This window comes from Lycium ferocissimum, chromosome 4 (assembly GCF_029784015.1).
Source record: "Lycium ferocissimum isolate CSIRO_LF1 chromosome 4, AGI_CSIRO_Lferr_CH_V1, whole genome shotgun sequence".
NCBI classification, from domain to species: Eukaryota; Viridiplantae; Streptophyta; class Magnoliopsida; order Solanales; family Solanaceae; genus Lycium; species Lycium ferocissimum.
Genome location: NC_081345.1, coordinates 42,147,685 through 42,162,821, shown reverse-complemented (window position 1 = coordinate 42,162,821; position 15,137 = coordinate 42,147,685). Strand labels below are relative to the sequence as shown.

The window sequence follows — 15,137 nt, the reverse complement described above, 5'->3', positions numbered from 1 at the left end:
AATTAAGAAAAAAGTATTTATTGATGTGCAATAGATATAAATGTGCCGGACCATTTTTATCTTTGCTGTTAATTACTACCATTGATTTGTGATGTAGACGCGTCATCTGTAATATAGACAATACTATTTTCTGGCTCCACCTTTAGAATTACAACATTTGGACCACCTTTTATCAAGGTTGTCTCCAAAGTAGTAGTAATACTTTAAAATTAGGGAGGATTGTTACATAATTTGTGTTTAATTTATAATATCCGTATAGTGGAATTATCCCACATTGGAAGGCAAAATAAATTTGAAGGCAATATATAAAAAAACTCCATGCTTTTAATTCCATTTAAAATTAAATTAAAATAAAATATGAATTAGTCCAAGTCAAATCACAGTGATTTGAAGCACTTGTTTTGCATTACTTCAAGGGCTCAATTGTATGAATATATACTTATTATGTTTCAAAATTAAGTAAAATGACAATTTAAAATAGTATGTTATCAACTTTATAATTGCAGGCCTTCTTTAGAAACTGCCACTATATATATATATATATATATATCTACGGTATCTGAATGATCATCGCTGAAAGAAAGATATAAAGCTTGAAACTCAAATAGAATTAAGCCTTTAAACATGCACATGAGTGTTTGTTGTCAGCCCGGTTTTCGAAAAGTCTTATTCATATTTTCTAAAATAATATACGGACGATGTCACGTGAAGAATGCTAACTTTTTAACGGTTCAAAATTGTGCTTCAACTTTGTCTTTTTTATATTTATTTTTCCAACAGCCATTACCATTGATTTACGATCTGTATGAATTCTTATTTATCTACTCTCCGCGTATGGCCAGAATATTTTGCACATGTTGAATTTGCTTGTGGAAGGTACTTCTTCCAACTCAATTAGTACATGGTATTTGTGTTTTAATTCTTTTGATAATATAACACTATTCATAATAATGTGAACTTCAAAATTTTAAAAGTATATTGAACAAACTTTTATGTAACACTTTATGTTTATTAAATTAACTTTTCAAAATGAGGCAGAGAAAACATATTAGTGGACATTAAAGTCAGAACGCGTCTGATTTTTTAATTTATAAGCTGGCAAAATTAGTTTACGATCATAGATCTGCCCATTTACAAATTTGGTAGACATTCGAAGAGCGTATAAGACAAAAATAACTAAAAATCATAAGTTGGTCATCTCCAACTTATATATATTGAGCTTATATAAGTAATTTTAGTTTGACAAAAATTTACTATTTATTCTTAATTTTTTTCTAAATTCTCAAAATAGTTTTTCCAAAACAAAACAACAACAACATACCCAGTAGAATCCCACAATGTGGGGTCCGGGGAGGGTAGAGTGTACGCAGACCTTACCCTCACCTTGAAAGATAAAGAGGTTGTTTCCGAAAGACCCTCGGCTCAAGAGATACTTTTAACCTAAAACAAAACCTAAACCTAAGTTAACCTAAAACTTCCTCTTCATTCCATATCAGTCTTTCATTCTTTACCTTTTAAAGATACTTTTAAATTTAAAAAAAAAAAAAAAAGGATATTTCACTCATGATTTAAAAAAAAAAAAAAAAAAAAAGACTTACCACCTTTTTTCTTTATCAAACACATTAAGTACTTATTATCATTTCCAATAGTGTATCAATATATGTAATTATTTATAAAATTAATGTCACCACTTGAAAGTACTTATCAACACATAATACTTATCAGCTAATTCAAACAAACTCCTAAAACAAAAACAAATAAACTGTTTGTATTACGTGTAAATCCGGGAAGAAGAAATTGATATTGGATTCCCATTAATTCATGCAATAATCCTTTGTCGCACCACCAAAGGATGTGGTGTGGCGGATGTGAGTCCTCCCTTAACAAGAAGTTTCGGGTTCGAGCTCTGAATAAGAAAAAATTCTTGATAGGGATCGCTTTTCCCCAAATGGGGCTCTACGCAGCGCGAAGAAAAAAAAAATCCCTTGTCGCATCTATGGCCCACTGTGACCCATCATCTTAATTATCCTGTTCAAGTTCAACTTTCATTATCTATATAACATTTCAAAATTAAGCGAAAAATTTATATTATCACTAATAAAAGTTTTAAGTATTATAGTAATTCTAGAGTAACAAACGAATATACTTTGGAATCCCAAACATTTTGTCAGATAAAGTACAGCAGGGGCAACTGATTGAGTAGTACTCCCTCCGTCTCATATACGAACGTGTTTATTGCCAGTTGTGGGAAGGAATTCACTACACTATAAAACAATCAATACTCCTTGTGTCTTAAATTATTCATCACTTTTTTATTTTACATGCTCTTTAAAAATATTAATTAAAAAGAGTATTTAACTAACTTTAATTATATTTATGTCTAAGTTATAATATTCCTTCCTTAAATATTTACTCTATTTATGTGTACATTCCATCAAAAAATTTATAAAGTCCCACTAAGGGTAAAATGAGAAAAAAAATAATTAATTGTGCTATGGACATCTAAAATGACAAATAATTCGAGATAACTATTTTTAGTAATCACGACAAATAATTTGAGATGTATATAGAAATAATTGTATTCGATAGAGATAATTAATTTAAGTTTTTTTTTTTTTTTTTTTTTTTTTTTTTTTAAAAGGAAACTGTTGGGCGTGGCGAACGGAAGATTTTTGGGTGCAAATAGGGAAGTGGGGTTCCTCTATTAAGGACCATCTATTGATCTTAATAACTAGTCGCGGCTTCCCATTACCTACATCCTTATCATTTCTTCTACCCAATTTTCGTACCACTCATTTAATATTGTGAGTTACTATATGGTCTATATTTATCGTGTTAAATTGATCTATAACAAATTTATTTTTAGTATAATATGTAATTTACCAGTTCAATTAGATCAATGCTTCTTATATAGGCTGTAAAAATATATGTCAAAAATAGAGATAAGGTCAGCGTATATCCTACCATCTTCAGACCCCACTTGTGAGATAACATCGAGCATGTTGTTATTGTTGTCGTAACATATAATTTTAAAATCATAAAACCTAAAATTAAATGCATTAAATTTATATTTTAAATCCATCTCGAATTAATTTTACATATCGAGCCTCATATAAAATGGGTAACCTATTATATGCACCTCGGTACAATCCAAAGAGTCAATTAAGAAGGTTGAGAGTCATGAGGTTTCACATTCAAATTCCCACGAAGAGAAAAAATATCAAACTTTTTAGTCCTATTTATCTTAGTCTTGACGGATAATTTGGTCGCTATAGTCAATAAAAATAACTTGTATACAAATTAATTTACTTATCAACTATTACACAAATTAAATTACTTTTGATGATGAGTGTATGAGTTAAAAGTAGGACCACAAACGTGCCAAATTGCGACCCTTTCGTTAAACTTTTGATGTACATATTTCATCGACAGGGGCCATTAACGTAGGACCACAAACATGCCAAATCTTTGTACTGTATAGATCACGTGTTAAATAAACATTCTAATTTATGTGATCTAAAGTAAATCTTAAACATTTATGTGGATATAAATTATTTTATTAGGGATAAAAGAGAAATTTTATATTTAATTGTTTCTAATTATAGAAATATGACTTTTTTTTTAGGAAAGACTAAAAAGTAAAGTTAGACACAAGTACTGCTATTACTGTTTGCTACATATTTCTAGTCGAGGTGCCGGTCTATAAAACTTCAACCAACAAAAAAGATTGGGGAATTCAATAGTATTTACTATATATACATAAAAATAATTTTAATTTTTAGCGTCGGGGAGATTCGCCCCTAGTGGAACCCAACAGAGCAAAGCCCGAGCCCAATCTTAATCGAGCTATGGACAGAACTGTGAGTCCCCATGAGATCTACTTGTTCGTCCAATAATACTAAATGAAGTAATAATATCATCATATTGAATCCAATATTTTAAATCAATCTATTTTCGAGACATTAATTGTCACGTCGTCAATGCACGCAAGAATCATGCATTTTTTCCAAAAAAAAAAATGGAATATTACTTCTACTGTATAGTTTCACTGACCCTCCCACTGAGTCCTATTTATATTACTCCATCAGCTTCATGTTCAAAGTGAAAAGATAAACACAAAACAAAAACACAGAGCAAATAAAGAGAGCAAATATATATAGAGAGAGATAAACTAAGACTATTATTGAACAGATAAAAAAAATGGGGAGATCTCCATGCTGTGAGAAGCTAGGATTAAAAAGAGGTCCATGGAGCAAAGAAGAAGATGATTTACTCATAAATTACATTAATAAAAATGGTCATCCAAATTGGCGTGCACTTCCCAAACTTGCAGGTACTAATTTTACTTGTGGTCCTCACCGGCAATATTGGCTTTCGTCTCCAAGACGAAAGCCAATAATGCTGAAGATGTTCTGTTACTCATTACGTTTAAATCCTGAATATATTTGTGTTTAAAGACTTCATTGTGCTTATTTTCAGGTCTATTAAGATGTGGAAAGAGTTGTCGACTCCGATGGACTAATTACTTGAGACCTGATATTAAGAGAGGGAATTTTACTCCTGAAGAAGAAGACACCATTCTCAAGTTGCATAAAGTTCTTGGAAATAGGTAGGTTTTTTTTCTTTTCTTTTATTCCTTTTTTGCCTAATTTTTTCCATTGATTTTGCAAGTGGAAGTACACAACAAATTAAATAATAGAGGATGTGGGTCATGAAGAATGTAGGAGGTGATTTCTAGCTTAGAATAATATCAAGGGCAACGATGCAAATCTACCCTTAACTTTGGCATTTAGAGCAGATATGCCACTCGTTAAAAAAGCGGTGCATATATACTCGTGTTGTTACACAAATGTTGCATATATATATATATATATATATATCCCTTCTGTTAGACAAATGGTGAAAATATACCCTTTTCGCTGCCAGAATTTTTTGAAAAATCATTTAGCTTATATCTTTTAATGAAGAAAATGTCACGTGGCTATAAAAAAAATAAGTCTCCCATTTTTTTAATAGACTTGTTGTTTTTAAAGCCACGAGGCAATTTATTTTTCTAGTGGGTTATCTCGTTCGTTTAGAAGAAAATATCTCCCTGGCGTTAAAAAAAAAAAAAAAAAAAGCCTGCCCATTTTTAAAAATGAACCAGACCCGACCCACCAGAAAAAAAATTATCATACGGCTTTAAAAAAAATAAGTCTACCAAAAATAAATAGGTTCACTTTTTTTTTTTTTTAAAAGTCACGTGATATTTTTTTAATTAAAGAACAAGCTAAATGATTTTTTTTAAAAATAAATTATGTCAGCAAATAGGGTTGCACCATTTGTGTAGCAACAGGGGTATATATGCACCATTTTTTTAACGAAGGTATATCTTCTCTAAATTACAAAGTTGAGGGGTATATTTGCACCTTTTCCCTAATCTCCATAATGCTCGATCATAATCAGAGGCAAATTTAGAATTAAATTATGATGAGTTCAACATTTAAAGTTCTTAGCATATTAAACTCATTACATTTCTTAGAAATAAATTTAATATTTATCAAAGTTTAGTATTTTTTTTTTCCGCACGTCTATGTAAAAATTACTGATTACAGTTGAACCCATCGCACACACTTGATTCGTCTCTGGACAGGCTTAAAACCATAGTAGTCCCAAACACAGTTTATGGAACATATTATGATAGAATGGCTCAATAAAAATGTTTGGTTTTGACATGACAATTTTTTGCAGGTGGTCTGCGATTGCAGCAAGACTTCCAGGAAGAACAGACAACGAAATAAAAAACGTTTGGCATACTCGTCTGAAGAAGAAAATGAATGAATCTCAATCTGGAGAAACACCAGAGATACAAGAAGAAACAATGGAAACATCAAAATTCGAAGAAAACTTGAACATACATTCGAAGCCCGAAAATTCTAATTTGGACATACATTTGGAGCCCAAAAATTTTAAGGATAATTCTGAAATATCAAGTCCTAAAATGAATCCCGAAATTCAGCAACAACCAAGTTCTTCCTTATGTTCATCATCGTCGATATCATTGAGTGAAGATTCATGTTCAAACACAACTGCTACGAGTTCACTTGTAAACGAGTCAAGAGATCAAATAATGTTGGATAATTTGCTTGAAGTTGATGACGATTTCTGGTCCGAGGTACTATGGGCACCGGTCGATGACTTTAATAATAATGACAATAATCTTGATTTGTCATTAATGGAGGAAAATTACCAGATTAATTCAAGCTTGAACGATAACTGGATTTGGGATGATCTTTTTTCAAGATCCAATGAGTTGATGTTAGAATTGCCTGAAATATGAATCTTGGATCCGGCTTGTAATGAAGGGCAACTCTTTTTTGGATGGCTTAGTGACAATTGGGAAGGACAAAAGTGTATGGCATAACATTGATGCTTATGTGTCTCTGTTTCATTTGACAGAGAGCTAAAGACAGCATTGTTGTCCACACTTCGCTTCATTCTTCTCCTACAGACTAAAAAAGAAAGAGTACCAGCATAAAAGGGATGGAAGGAATATCATAGAAGATTTAATTAGGAAAACATACTCGACTCTTACAGGTTGATCCACTTGGTTCAACTGTTCGTCAAGCAGGTCATGTTTGGCGAATCATTTTAATGGTTTGGGCCCTTCCTACTCTTCTGACATAATATTGGAGAAGATGCCCGAAATTGCAGATATGGAAAAAGTTATGCATGTAGACATTGAAACATTGCATAATGAAGACCTAAAATAGCTGCTAGTAATATGGATTTTGGTTTATTCTCTAAACAATTTGTTCGTAGACTTGGGCTTCAGTTAATTGGGATAACAAGCACATGGTTGCTTCTTGATATTGCTTTTTATAGCCAAACTTCGTTCCAAATTAAAAGGACTTTGTTAGTGTAATTGGATGGATCCCTAAAGCTAACACTATGAATGCAATTCAAGAAGTTTACAAAATAGCCAGAGCACAAACAGCAGTTCATGTTTGCTTTGACGATTCCTTATAACCTTTATACTTAACCCGACAATCGTATCAGGTTTGTCGTACTGTACTCACTGACGTTCTTTTTTAGCGAATTTTAGACCTTAACTCGACCACATTTGTCGTGCCAATTGAGATTTTCCCGGCTAGGTTGGCTCGATGTGCCACGGAATATATATCGACTGCATCGGGGAAATTAGGCCAATAGTGGGCGCTTGCGGGTTCTTAATTAGATTATGTCTCAACTTTGTTAGATAGGAGTGTCCTTCAATTTTCTTTTACTTTCATATATCATTTTTCTTTAGTATAGTGATTCACATGGGGACATGCTAGATGTGATGTGTTATTTTATAAAGACTTTGGAATAGGATCTTATCAAAGGCAACATATAAGTATCTGCTTTGAAAATTTTGAGGCATTTTGAAAATGCTGCAAATATACCAATGTTAGATACATCGCCAGTGTACAAAAAAGTTACATCGTCAGGTCACATTCATTTGTTGTAATACGCGACTTGTTTTATTTTCAAGATTACAAATTTCATATTTTAAGAAAACTTATCCGTAAATATCATTTGGATGATCAAATAGTGTAAAAAAAAAATTTATACTATAATATACTAGCACTATATATAGTATCGCAAAAATCCTCAACGACAAGACCTTTCAACGATTCAGCGATTTTAGCATATGGGGTCAGTTCATTAGAGTTTATCTCAAGATCACATACAGATTACTTTTTTAATAGAAAGATTTCACCAAAGTTAAACTTGTTTATTAATTAGGATGACCTGAGACATCACGAACTAAAAAGAGTACGTAGTTATAGCTATTCTCGATCTTGAGACATATCCGATCCATTAAGAAATATAGCATTCCTAAATATGCATCTAATCATTGTATGAGGAAGAAACAAATATCATATTATAATTCTGATATAGTGGGCGTGGGTAAAAGATGTCTTTGCTCTAGGCCTATCACAACATTAATTCCAAAAAGGTTCTATATATATTTCGATCTACTTCAACAAAGGTTTGTCCCAATTATTGCCCTACGTACCTCAAAATATGTTTACGTACTTTTTCTTTAATTTGATTTTTTGGTTGATTCCGAATACCGATTTAGACGCTTGTGTCATAGTAGTAAATGTTAAAAACGAGTAATTAGATGAACCTGATCAGCTTATCAATAATAGAACAGTTTTGTTATAAACTTAATAGGATATGTTGAGCCATAATATAATTAAGAGGGTGTTTGGAAAAGTTTATAAGCTAGACAAACTTAATTATCAACACTTGTTGGCTTATTGACACGTTTGATAAACATCAAAAGTGTTTCTGGTTTGACCAAATTTTTTACTCAATTTATTCCTAATATGTTTTGTAATATCCATTCTTCCTAAAATATAGATTTAATTATTTCCCGTTTATATTTCTGTCATTCGTAACTTTTTTATGCAGAAAATACTTTAAAAGTTATATCTTTTGGAAATAGCTTGATATTTCGATCATTTTAATAGAAAAAGTGTTTATCAATCACTTTTAACCAAACACATTAATTTCTTGTTATCAGTTTCTAACAAATTTATCCTAACACGTAATTACTTATTTATACCTATAAGTGTTTTTCACACATGATGCTTATCACCTACTTTTAATCCGCCAATATGAACGGGCTCTAAGTAATTGAAAGTCTACTCTCTCTATAATATAAGTTATGCTTTTAGGTAAGATGATCACACAATTTAACATGATATCAAAGTAAGGAAGAGGTCATGGGTTCAGTTCAAATCTCACTTCCACCGAAAAACAATGAAGGTTATTTCACGTGTAAATGGTCACACATTCAACAGTATAATATTATAATATTATTTCTAAGGTGTATAACAACGTTACGTTAGTGAGTACACTATTTTATAATTCTTCTGTTGATATATCTCGCAATAATCTAAAAAAAGATGCCTTACACAGTATTTTAATTATAGTACGGAAATGATTTAAAAATGAGTGAAATGAACCTAATCTTATAATTAATACAATGGTACCATTGCTACTATAACAATATAATAGCTTTGAAAGAGATGCATAGCAACGTATAAGACACTTAATGAATGTTAAAAACGAGAGGAATGAATCTAATATGTTCAACAATGTTATAATAGTGTTGGAAGATTGTCAAAGACAAAAACTGTGAACACTTGAGTGCTAATAAAGTAAAAGGTAGCTTTATTTGCTGTAAAGGTATGAAAAAGAAAGAATATATATTTCGTACTAATAATTGAGAAGAATATATATTTCGTACTAATAATTGAGTTGCTTCATTAGAAAACGGCTTTGTTAGTTTGTTTATTTCAGCCAAGTTAATTTTTTTATTTAAATAATGCGTTAAAATAGAAAACTAATTTTTCGAATTCTTATGAACTGTAGGAGAAATGTAGAGCCTGTTTGGATGGGCATAAAAAAGGCAGTGTATAAGCTGTTTTCAACTTATAAGCTACTTTTTTTAAGTTAAGTAAAACGGGCCAAATTATTTTTTTGGGCTAATTTTAAGCACAAAATGACTTATAAGCTGATCAGTCAAACGCTCAAAAAAATAAGCTAAGTCAAACAGGCTCGTAATTGCTCTCAAAATGTAAAAGCACTCAAAATGTAAAAGCAATACACGTGGTCCGACATGGATGGTTATTTATCTTTATGATAAGTTAAAGGAACGGTTAAACGTGTGAAACGAAGAGCTTACTTTTTCAGGCATATGATTTTAATTATTTTACTCGAACTAGAAAAAGTTTCTTTTTTGGTCATGAACTATAAAAAGTTTCTACATCATCCGTCACTAATTAAAACTAGTTACACAAGTGAATTTTTTAAGGAAAGTGGGGTTCCTGTAAAATAGGGTAAGTCACACGTTATAAAAAAAAAAATTACAATACCATCTATAGTTACCTATAAATGCTTTCGAAGCAATTCGATAAATGTATAAAGTAAAATTTTAAACAGAAAATTTATTTAAATTAAATTATATATACGCCAGAAGTTTACTTTTAAAAGGTGTACTGGTGTAGTGTGTTGCCCCAGCCCCTAGTGTATTACCAATTTTCTAGGAACCGACCTTACTTAATTACTTTACGCACCTTCAATAGGTTTAATTTTGAATCAATAGTGGGAGAAAATTACATTACCAGTATATAATATTACTCCAGGTTAATTCAAATAGGACATGATTTATATTGGAAATATTGATAGCGTTCGGCTAAGTCAATCCGAATGTGATATTATCTGTTTTGGATTAAGTTCGTAAACATTTTTTTAAAGGGCCTTATACCGTTAAAATATTTCCTACATCTTGTGTATACAAAATAATTTCAACTATTAATGTGAAGTTGTGGTCACACCCAATAAATAGTATAAAAAATCTTATGCTATACATAAGAGTGTATTTTAACTTACATGCAGTCAGAAGCAAAAAGTCAAGATTTCAAGTGATATATAATAACTGGATTGTAAATCAATATAACATAATGATTTTTTAACATAAATATATTGTTCGGGAAAAAATTACTGAATTCGATCAAATTCTCTATTTGGACTTTTAGCTCCGCCACTACATGTACTAATTAGAGCTTTGGAAGTGGCAGTGGCTATTGCAAGTACTGATTCTTCCGAATATCCCTCTATATAATTCCAGTTATTAGTACTATGCGTCTCTTCCCATCGTTGGTTTTAAGACTGTCAAATACAAGTAGGACCTATAAAATCTTGGTCCTTTTCCTATAGAACACAAATTCAATCCATACTATTAGTATATTTTAATATGTTATAAAATGCTAGTTACCATTTTTATTTGGTTATCAATTAATACTCATTATTTCAATTAATCTATATTTATTTTATAATTGACATGATTGCGTAAAAATCTTTTTTTCTGACAGAGCATAGAACCTAAACTCTTTGAGTCATTTGGTTGGAAATAAGTTATCCCGGAATTACTTATCATGGGATTAGTTATCTCGGAATTAATTAGTCCACCCTCCCGTAAACGAGCCCTCAAAGTATTATGCATGCCAAAGTTCCACGTTATCGTTTTGTTGGAAATTTTGAATCTACATTTCGTGCATGCTGTTTAGTGGTTAATGTCGATAAAAATCCACCCGTTAAGATGTTTAATTTAGTATGGAAACTAGAAAAGCTATTGAAAATTATGTACATAAAATCATATTTCTTTGTTACTAGATAAGTCATTTTTCTATAGTTATTTACCAAAAACTATTCTTACGGATTTTGTGAATTTTCCGGCACACAACTCTCAATTTGTCATTTATCAAAATCCACGTGACCTTAAGGATCCGTTTGGCCATAATAATTATTCGTTTTTTTGGAATGAATTTTTACTTTCTTTGCAAATCAGTGGTTGGCCATAAAAATTCAAAATTCAACTTGAAGTTGTATTTCAGATTTGGAAAATAACTTATAACTCACTTTTCACCTTTTGAAGTTGTATTTAAGTACATTTAAACATGAACATTACTAAAAGATATTCTTTGCAAAAAGTCTAACCAAACACAACTCCATCTTCAACACCAACTCCATAAATGTATAGTAAAAACGCCAACAAAAAATTCCAAAACAAAAGATTGCTTTCTCACCCACTGGTCTGTTTAGACACGTAAATTACACCAAAATCCATGCATACTATTTCTAGGCTGCTGGTTGAATATGGCCACAGGCTAGCTTGCTTGTTTTCTTTTACATAATGGAAAATTTTGTATGTGAAAGGCCACCAGACCCGTGATTATTACATCTGCAAAACAACATGAAAATAAGACAATCACGTCTCCTTTGTCAGCTACAAATATTGCAACAAAAAAATGATTTTTGGTTAATTGGTTACCAATATTAAAGGAAATAGTATGGACAACTCACGTCCATATCAATATCAAATTATACAATTAGGTTTGCGATAAGACCATACACAAAGCATGATTGTAGTGGTTGGGTGCATGTCAAGTTGTCAATCAAAATCAAAATATAATGTAACTTCATTGATGGTCACTCTTACTTTGTTGCACTAAAGTTATTAAATTATTTTTTACAACAAATAAATCACTCAATTTTCCTTAAGTATCACGAAAGTTATAGTAAGTATTTTCGTCACCAAGAAGTCAACAACCTTGCCAAAGTATTAGGATAAGCCAGTATGAAGAAACAAAAGGGACGTCTTACAATATACTTGGGCAGAATTGAATGACTTTTAGGTTACAAAGAAAAATTTTGTGACTTTGTGATATAGCAAAGTTTAGTGATATTTCTACTATTATAGAAGAGCGGGTTGGGCATTAGATCGTCGTCCACTCACTCTTCTATAATAGTTAATTAAAAAAAAATGAAGGTGGGGTCCACATGAAAAAGTAGGAGACAATTGCAAAAAATAAAAATAATAAGGTGGGGTCCACGTGAAGAAGTAGGAGACAATTGCAAAAATAATAATAATAATAATAATAAGGTGGGGTCCACGTGAAGAAGTAGGAGACAATTGCAAAAAAAAAAAATAATAAGGTGGGGTCCACGTGAAGAAGTAGGAGACAATTGCAACAAAAAAAAAAAAGAGGACATTTAAATAAGGGAAAAGGGTCAAATATACCCCTCTACTTTAGTTTATTGGCTAACTTTGGCCTCCGTTAGCCAAAATAGTCAAATATACCCTCCCGTTACAAGTTGGGGCCAAATATACCCCTACCATTAGCAAAGTTTCAAAAATACCCCTCATTTCTAATATATTCCCGCATAAGAAAGTCTAATCATCAGAATTGGGTGACATGGACGCCACATGGCATTTAACCTATTCTATATGGTGCTTACGTGGTAATTTTTTAAAAAACAATCTAGAAAATTGATTTTTTAAAACAAATACAACAAAAATGGCTTTTATTAAAAATGCAAACTCTTTTGTTTTAATAAAACCTGTTTTTTAAATAAATATATTCTAAAAAATTGGATATTTTAGTTAAAAAATCTGGAAAATTATTTTTTTTAAAATCTGAAAAACAAAAGTTTTTTTTTTTTTTTTTTTTTTTTTTGTAAAAAGTGTCCTAATTTTTTTTAAAATCTGGATTAATTTTAAAAAATCTAAAAAGCTGATTTTAAAAAAAATCATTTTCCAGATTTTTTAATAAAAAAATTCAAATTTTTTATAAAAGCCATTTTTAACAGATTTGTTTTTAGAAAAAATCAATTTTCTAGATTGTTTTAAAAAAAATTGCCACGTAGGCACCACATAGAATAATTTAAATGCCATGTGGGGTCTATGTCACCCAATTCCAATGACGAGACTTGTTTATGTGGAAATATGTTAGAAATGAGGGGTATTTTTGAAACTTTTCTAACGGTAGGGGTGTATTTGGCCCCAACTTGTAACGGGAGGGGTATATATGACTACTTTGGCTAACGGAGGGCAAAGTTAACCAATAAACTAAAGTAGAGGGGTAGATTTGATCCTTTTCCCTTTAAATAATGATAATAAGTCCAGAAAATGGTAAAGGTACGCTTAGAGAAAATTTAAAGAAGAGAAATCTGGGAAAAAAGAAATAACGATTTAAATTGAGCACAAATACCGCTAAAGAAGTCATAAAACCAAAAGATTTAAAACTTATACCTCTAGGTAAGGATAAAAATGCACTAATTTTAGACACATACGTCTCACACAAATAATGAGGAATAACATCAAGAAGACGAAATATAAATGGTCAAGAAACGTATACACATATTTTCTTAAAATGATGAAGTTGGTCTATACTTAAGAACTTAAGACTATAACATATGCTAATGCATGAAAGCGCTTTTCAGTGTTGTTGAGTAGAAAGAGATGATGGCATGAAACTTGATAGGAGAAGGTGTATTTCAAATCTTGCAATTGGGTAACCAAACCAGGAAAGTCATACATGGAAGAAGCGGACTAAATAAAATAATTTATTGATATTTTCAATTAATTGAATTATAATACTTTCTATAAAAATAAAAATAAAATAGGACATTTAAATAATGATAATAAGTTCAGAAAATGGTAAAGGTACGCTTAGAGAAAATTTAAAGAAGAGAAATTCAGGAAAAACAAATAATGATTTAAATTGAACACAAAAACCGCTAAAGAAGTCATAAAACGAAAAGATTTAAAACTTATACCTTTGAGTAAGGATAAAAATGCATTAATTTTAGACACATACGTCTCACACAAATAATGGGGAATAACATCAAGAAGACGAAATATAAACGGTCAAGAAACGTATACACATATTTTCTTAAAATGATGAAGTTGGTTTATACTTAAAAATTTAAAACTACAAAGCGTTTTTCAGTGTTGTTGAGTAGAAAGAGATGATGGCATGAAACTTGGTAAGAGAAGATGCATTTCAAATCTTTCAATTGGAGAACCAAACCAGGAAAGTCAGATATGGAAGAAACAGACTAAGTAAAATAATTTATTGATATTTTCAATTAATTGAATTATAATATTTTCTTTAATAAAAATTTCATAATTATATTACTAAAAGGTACTCTCTCTGTCCTAATTTATGTGACATAGTTTGACTAGGCAAGTTTAAAAAAGAAAGGAAAGATCTTTGAAACTTGTGGTCTAAAACAAGTCATAGATATTTGTGTAGATTTAAATCATTTCATTAAAGATAAAAGGGGAAGTTTCAAGTTAAATGATTTCTAAAGATAAAAATATATCATTCTTTTTTAGATAGACTAAAAAGAAAAATGTGGTACAATTTTTTGTGTTGAGCCCGTGCTTATCATCTAGTTCTTGTTACAAAAAATAGTCTGTTGACATTTTGTGATACCTAAAAGTTGAGTAAATTTTTTTTTTTTTTTAACAAAAAATAATTTTTGTACTTGGTGCAATGATAATTAACTCGGTAGGATGGCTTTTTCAAATGTAATATATATTTCTTACATTAATATGTGATTATTTGATGACTAAATATTTTTAATAAAACGATACGACGAACCGTGAAAATTCCAACATAAATACGGAGTATATTATAATGTGTGGTGTTATTATTTTCCTTCAGCAACTTGGAGTAATAATATTTTCTTGAGACATGTGGCAAGTATCAACAAGAGTGGATCTAGTGTGATGGATATGGATTCATCCATGC

The 15,137-nt window shown here is 30.6% G+C and overlaps 1 protein-coding gene across 1 annotated transcript; it reads left to right on the top strand.

Moving 5' to 3' along the window:
- Window positions 1-4,101: 4,101 nt before the first annotated feature.
- Window positions 4,102-6,849, top strand: LOC132053050 (transcription factor MYB13-like). The gene is made up of 3 exons (XM_059444858.1): window positions 4,102-4,333; window positions 4,480-4,609; window positions 5,731-6,849. Exons 1-3 carry the CDS (start codon window positions 4,201-4,203, stop codon window positions 6,317-6,319), a joined length of 852 nt encoding a protein of 283 aa, XP_059300841.1. The 5' UTR covers window positions 4,102-4,200; the 3' UTR covers window positions 6,320-6,849.
- The last annotated feature ends 8,288 nt before the right edge of the window (window positions 6,850-15,137 follow it).

What these genes read in the sequence shown, in the direction of transcription:
- LOC132053050 (XM_059444858.1), top strand. Translation starts at nt 4,201, where the DNA reads ATGGGGAGATCTCCATGCTGTGAGAAGCTAGGATTAAAAAGAGGTCCA. An exon ending in TGCACTTCCCAAACTTGCAG is followed by an intron (nt 4,334 to 4,479) that starts GTACTAATTTTA and finishes GCTTATTTTCAG; the next exon opens with GTCTATTAAGATGTGGAAAG. An exon ending in CATAAAGTTCTTGGAAATAG is followed by an intron (nt 4,610 to 5,730) that starts GTAGGTTTTTTT and finishes AATTTTTTGCAG; the next exon opens with GTGGTCTGCGATTGCAGCAA.